Source organism: Arachis ipaensis, chromosome B06 (genome assembly GCF_000816755.2).
Source record: "Arachis ipaensis cultivar K30076 chromosome B06, Araip1.1, whole genome shotgun sequence".
Taxonomy (NCBI): domain Eukaryota; kingdom Viridiplantae; phylum Streptophyta; class Magnoliopsida; order Fabales; family Fabaceae; genus Arachis; species Arachis ipaensis.
Window position 1 is genome coordinate 129,252,555 of NC_029790.2, and position 6,916 is coordinate 129,259,470.

The 6,916-nt window shown below is 33.2% G+C and overlaps 1 protein-coding gene across 4 annotated transcripts in view; it reads right to left on the reverse strand.

Moving 5' to 3' along the window:
- Nucleotides 1-5,544, reverse strand: part of LOC107605146 — an 8,045-nt gene extending 2,501 nt beyond the window's left edge. Inside the window, exons 1-7 of one of the 4 annotated variants that reach the window (XM_016306913.2) lie at nucleotides 5,345-5,544; nucleotides 4,423-4,897; nucleotides 4,021-4,119; nucleotides 1,796-1,896; nucleotides 1,631-1,702; nucleotides 1,366-1,456; nucleotides 606-686 (exon numbers count right to left, since the gene is read on the reverse strand). In XM_016306913.2, coding sequence (XP_016162399.1) covers nucleotides 606-686; nucleotides 1,366-1,456; nucleotides 1,631-1,702; nucleotides 1,796-1,896; nucleotides 4,021-4,119; nucleotides 4,423-4,815 — 837 coding nt within the window. In that variant the 5' untranslated portion in view covers nucleotides 4,816-4,897; nucleotides 5,345-5,544. Of the gene's footprint in view, nucleotides 1-605; nucleotides 687-1,365; nucleotides 1,457-1,630; nucleotides 1,703-1,795; nucleotides 1,897-2,465; nucleotides 3,396-4,020; nucleotides 4,120-4,422; nucleotides 4,898-5,136; nucleotides 5,287-5,344 lie in introns of those variants that run through there. The other 3 variants (XM_021105122.1, XM_016306914.2, XM_021105123.1) reach the window with 3 other exon arrangements.

The window sequence follows — 6,916 nt, forward strand, 5'->3', positions numbered from 1 at the left end:
CACAGTCATATTTTCAGAACATTTCACATATTCAGAAATTTGTAAAACTTCATGCATACTGCAGCAGGTACAGCAAGAAATACACCAGAAAATATAAAACATAACCATCCAACACTTTTAGTACACGATATCAATTTCTTAATAGCAAAAGAAAAGAAAGAACTAAATATACAAGAATAAAATATAAAATATCAGATATAAGCAACTGAGAAAAAAAAGAACCTGGAGCCTATGCTATTGGTAGATTTAAGTGCAGGAAATGTACTATCTTTAAAATGTTGGCATGTTCCATAAGTTTACTCATTGCAGAGTTACAAAATGTTATATCTCACTTTAGCATGACAAGTGAGGTGTTTTATTTTTTTATTTTTTATTTTTAACCAAAAAGTCAAAGAAAATGGACAAAGCAATAACTTTAATAAAAACAGTGGATCAACGTAGTCCCGAAATACACTACATCTCTTATTTCATTCCCAAAAAATATGTATACTGGCTCTAACATTCTTAACAAAGGTGCTACTGTGAAAGGAACAATATAATATGGATAATAAACTCAATCCAGTTGGTAAATGCAAAAGCATGAATGACTCTTAGTAACATAGTACCCTGCAATGATGCTTGAATTTTGTAAAGTAGAGACTGTCTGCCATAACTATTATAGCATGTTGCCGCTTCATTGAGAACCACTGCATTACAAACAAGATCCAAATCAGATGCATGTCAGAAAGATTCTATTGATTTCCTACAACTCTATAATTGTAACATAACAAGTAATCTTTTATCCAAATCTAGGATATAACGGATGCATCTACATTTTAGATGGTGATGAATTGTTAAAAACTAAAATTAGACTACCACATAGAATTCTCACAAACTAAGAATGAAATTCCACCATCTAAAATAAATGCAAGACAACAAATCTCAACAACTATCACTTATCAGGCATTCATTAAACAGATAATGTATCTCAAGGAAAAGCATTTGGAATATTGATGAAAGAGATGAGCTAGTGTTTTTCCAGTTTTCACAATCAATTCCACTCCATGCAAGATAGCATGATAGTATAGGAATAGAATTCAATGAATGGGAAGTAATTGGACTGATCAAGGACATTTGTGATGCAATGAAGCGGAAAAGGACCTTTTTACAACTGAAATTGAAATTGATGTTATTCCATATGGCAGTGAGAATGGAATGGAGAAAATAAGTCATAGGAGTAACCAACCACTCCTTTCAAGAAATTACTCATACCCCTATCTAAGCAAAAGAGATAATAAAAGGGAAGTGACCTTGATGAAACACTGCAAATGAGTAGATGCTTAAATTTTCTAGCAAGTTTGGCATCAACATTGACATGAATTATACCTGTGAACCCTTCCGGAAATCTTTCATTTCAACTTCTGGCAACATACGCTCTATATACCTGCCATTTCCATGAGGACCAGCATCCACATAGCTTTTTTTTTTCAGGGAAAAAAAAAAGAAGAAAGAGAAGTTGAGTAGGGGAAAACAGACAAATATTAGTTCAATTTTCATCCAAAAATCTGCATCAAACAATTTTGTTAAATGAAAGGAAAATTATCTAGGATTTCATCAACCAATTTGTAAAAGGTTCATTTATAATTCTTACCAGTCAACAAAGCTGACATTTGTTAATAACAAGTAGTTGTACATGAAGTCAAACTTGCGCACGGGTATACAACTGAAAGAAAATTTTAAGACATAGTTGCCAAAGATTAAATCCAGCAAATCAAACATGTCTAAACTGGATAAAGAACCGGGTTGAAAAAAATACCTATCAGATAGCAAGACAAAATGTTGGTTGTCGGGATCTAAGAGTGCATTCGCCAACAGCCTTCGTTCTGCTTCAACCATGGAAAATTTTCCCCAACCTACCTGAACAAAATTGAAACTGAGTTGCCATGACTTATGTAAAATGGTTGCATTTTAAGTACCAGGTGTTTAGTGCTCAAAAACGAAAGTATAATATCCACCAAGCCTTGTCCTACTAGGTATATTCAGCTACATAAATAAAATGTCTTGGTGTCCGATTATAAAACATATCCATAAACAAATAATTAAAATCTAAATCCTTTTAATTGTTTCGCTTGTAGTTATTTGTCTCTATAACATTCTCATCTCTACAACATTGAGTTTATTATCTTGTTGCCTTTTTCACCACCCAACATTAGGTCCTGTAAAATATATGTCCTATACAGTAAAATCTTCCTTGATGTTATGATACTTTCCTATAATAAATAAGACTAGAAAAATTTTTTTCCTTTATCCACTTAGCTTAGATCCTTTGATTTCCCATCATTTTGTATATGGAATAAAACCACTTGACTTGAGGTGGGATCTCTATTTTAGTATCTAACAAAGAATTAGTATCATCTTGCCAAAATTACACCCAATATACTCTGCCTTACTTATAGTAAATCAATATCATGTGCTACTACGCTTACTTGGTATACAAGAATGATGCTCAAATTTGTAGTTTGGATTACACTGACAACTTGTTCCTATTGCAAAGATTGCTTCTGTTTGTCTTCTCTCTACAGCTGCCATGTGTCATTGGCCCCTCTATCATATTGATATCAATAATGCCTTTTGATATGGTGAACTTGTATATGGAGGCATCCCTCGTTGTATCACTAAGGGGAGGGTGGATTAGTATGTCATTTTTTACGGCCACTTTCTAGTTTAAAACACTCAGTAGTTTATCAGTTTTATTACTTTATATGGAAACGAGTCTATTTTGTTTCAATTTTGTTTAATTCTTGTGGGCTTAGATTTGATTCTTTTATTTATTCACTTTTGGTATTATCAATGCCTCTAAATCACTGAACATCATCTGGTTTACTAAACAATCTACTTGGAACTGAGAGGGTGAGAGACAAAAAGGGTATCAGTAGTAATCAAACCAGTAGCCTAGTACCAGTGAAATTTGAGAGATGTTATGTGTACCTTAGCCTATCTTTAAGGGGTTCCCTCAAGCTTAATGACTTTTTGGTTGTTAACTATGAAAAGTTATACTTTTGTCGAAGAAGGGACACTTACATACTAATTAGGGTAATCCCTAACATGATATTGAATGGAAGAACTAGGATATCAGTTTAATTGAATTAATTTGGACTAGAGAAGGACAGCCAAGTCCTGAGTCCTTGCTTGTTTGTGTGAAATTTTCTACTAAGCTTCATACATGGTATTAGTTCTATCCACTACCTACTTCATTGAGTTCAAATGAAATAGACTTATCTAAGAAAAGCAGTAGCTAAAAACTCCCAACTGCTATGGGAATGATATCGGCTTGCTAATCTGCATTACTTATAAGCATGCATGTTTGCAAAAAGCACACACAATTCTATTATAACACAGATCCTATTTTCCCAAGTGTGAGTGCTAATATTGGGTACCTAGAGTAGGCCATCCATTGGTAATGCTCTAGTAATTACAGTTCCTTGTGTAATTATGCTTCAAATAACTTCTTTTCCTTGATGAATTTTGATAAATGATAGACCCAAATAATCTTTTTAGAACATCCATGTAGTTGATCCCACCTAGTAAAACAAAATTTAGCAGTTGTTGCATGCTTTTAGAACAGCCACATCATCTTTTATCAATAAATAAGAAACTTAATAAGTGTGCCACGACCATACTTTCCCTTTTACCAAGGATGTGCCCAAGTTATCCTGCTTTAAGATGCTTCAGTAGCAATAAATTAGTGCAATATGAACATATATAAATCTCGGAATTTTAACCCACACTGTTAACCTATGGAAGTGCTTTGACAGAAAACTTGACCATGTATAAAAAAGGGTAAAAGAATAATGTTAAATCTATGCCATAGTATCCTCAAAGTTCAACCAATTGCTGGAATAATTTTTTAAAATTATATATCATACCATGCATATCATAATGACAAATTCTTACATTGGAACTTGAAAGTTGAAACCATAATATAAAGAAATTGTAATTTATATATTGAAGTCAGGTAGAAGTCAATTGCTAAACCCATACCGGTTCACTATGAATTTCTCTGCCAACAAAATAGGGGCTAACATGTACAGGTTTTTCCCTCGATGCATGTAAATAGACACTGAATTTGCCCTCATGGCCCTGCATTTTTGTTACAAGTAGAGTTCAAATAAATAGGAAGTATACATATCTATAACATGTTCAACGGGAAAGGAACTGAAATGGTTAAATGAAAATAAATCTGTATATCATAAAAAAATGTTAAATCGTCACTCGATCAAATGTACTCATAAATCATAACATCTGGTATATCTTTGAACATCCTTCTAGGGCTCTTAAAATCAGACACAGTCACATAGCATAGTGCTTTAGGAAAATAGCCACCATGGGAAGGCTATTAGGTTGATTTTCCAGTGCAAATTTTGTGGAACAAGACTGCTTTACCTTAAAGAACATGTGCCATAGTTTCTCAAAAGGCAACGATCCTGGAGTCAAAAACAAGAAAGCAACTTTTGGGATCCTGGTCTTGGCAGGGTCAACATTGAGAATCTCATTAATAACAACCCGGGATTCAAGCTCTCGATCAGTTAATTCCCGGGCAACAGCTTTTGGAACCTCAACACGTGTAGTACCACAACCTTGAGAGGAAAAGAAATAGCATGCTGAGTGTTTAGGGGTTTGCGGCGGATAAATATAGGCAGCAACCAGAAAGACGCACACTATGGAGATCAGAACAATAATCCAAGTCGGCCTCCTCAACTGCGGCCGGTTTCTTGATCCAACAACCATGATCAGAAGATTCCTTAAGAACTTCGTCCATGCAAGTTCTTCCTTCATTTAATTTCAATGTAACTCAGCAACTCTCCCATACATCTATGATCTATCAACATTTATATCTCAATGATTCTTTCTTTCTTCCCTGACATTGCAACAAAGAAACAAGCAAAGTCAAATTCATAATAACAAGTATAACTCTTAACTACCAAAAAAAAAGAAGGAAGATCAAATTAAATAAATAAATAAAAACACACACAATGACTTCCAAAAATAGCAACAGGAAAAAAAAGACGGTTATAAGAAGCACCATTCAGATCTTAAAATACTCCAAACAGCAAGATCCGTAAACAGAACAGAGCTAAAGTCAACGCATTAAATTACCCGAATTTTTGCAGTGTTCAATGGAATTTTCAGTAACCAACGTGGGTCCTTAACAATAAACTACAACAATTCCATGTAAATTTCAATTCTCATGTCATATTTGACTATACAGATCTTTGAATCTTTTTCCCCTCTTCACAAATCCAAATATCGGAAATGAAATTGAAACTGAAATCACAAGTTCACAAAAATTGAATAGTATTAGTACCTGTGAATCTGTGATCCAATGCAGAAGTGGATCTAGTACGGGTCCACAGGAAGGACACAGACCAAAGAAGATCGAATAAATAAAATAAAAAAGAAAGAAAGGAAGAAAAAAACACTCGGAAAAAGAATAATAAAAGTTTGTTGGAAAAGAAATAAATAAGGAGAATGAATGAAAGGAAACAAGAGAGAAGAAGACCGCTGGATCGATGGCCCTGATTTGTCAAATGAATCTCAAATCTCTGTTACTAAAGAAGTGGAGAGAGAGAGTGGGGAAGGGAGAGAGGAAGATTCCGGTGAAGATGCCACGTCACGCGCCAAGGGACTGGACTATATTATTACGATCCCCTTCATAATTTGAGTTGAGGCTTCTACTATGGAAAATGGCAAATGGAAGCAATGGATGTTGTTATTGTTGTTACTCGTAACTCGTAAGTTGATGCTGTCGCTACCGTATTTTATTGCGTATGTTTCTGCCCTTAGACGTCGTATGTTACTGCCCTTTTCTCTGTATGACTTTTGGTTCCTTTTGTTTTCCCTCCGCAACTTGTTTCAGTTTTCTTTTAAAAAAAAGGGCAATGCAACTCGTTTTTCTTTTTATTTTTTATTTTTTTTTGTCATAATTGCAACTTGCTTCATTTGGGCATTTGGTTCTTGGCTTCAGGCTTTCATGCCTCCTCTAGCTACATCCCCCAATTTCTTTTTATTTTTAATAATTACTTATTATGTCCGGGTAAAAGATTTAAGCATCAATTTTTTGTATTGATTTTTTTTAGTGATTTGTAAGTGAATGAGACAAGAATATTGAATGCGTATATAGGCATCGCTTAATAGCACAAAGAGGAGTTTGTCGATGTATTTCGAATTCAGTTATTTCGTCGACGGTTATTGAGATCCGAAGGATCCTAACAAGATGACAAAATACTAAAATGACAACGCCAGAAAACCAGGACAACAATATCAACGATCCAAAGCTCTTGACACTGCTGAAATGTTAAAGTGAAAAGAGCAATTCAACAATCAATGATAAAAAAAGATTAATGTGTTAAACTGAGTCATCTTTTTGTTGTGTTGTTAAATTACTTGATTAATTTGTTTGAGTTTTAAAAGGACAGTAGTTATATATGGCTGTTATTCTTAAAATTAGAGGAGGTCTGAAAAATATGAAGAGTGATAGAGGAGGAGGTGAAAAGGAAAGAAAAAAATTTTTGAGAAGTAAAAGACCATACTAAGAAGAGAGAAAAATAAATATAAGGATATTTTTGTTGGAATGATGATTTTAAATCTAAATTTAACGTTAAAAAACAATTTTAAACAAAAAAAATAAGGACGATTTTGATTTTCGACTAAAATCATAGAGACTAAAATCGTACTTAACCCCATAATATTAATATAATTTGATTACAAATTTAAACGTAAATTTATTTTTTATATAGTGTAAATACTCCCATGTATATATTTATTTTGATATAATGTTTTTACTTTTTACTAAATTTGAGAATTATTTTTATTATTTTTGCATATTAATGAAAATTAAATAATTAAATATAAAATCATACATATTATTAGAGTAATT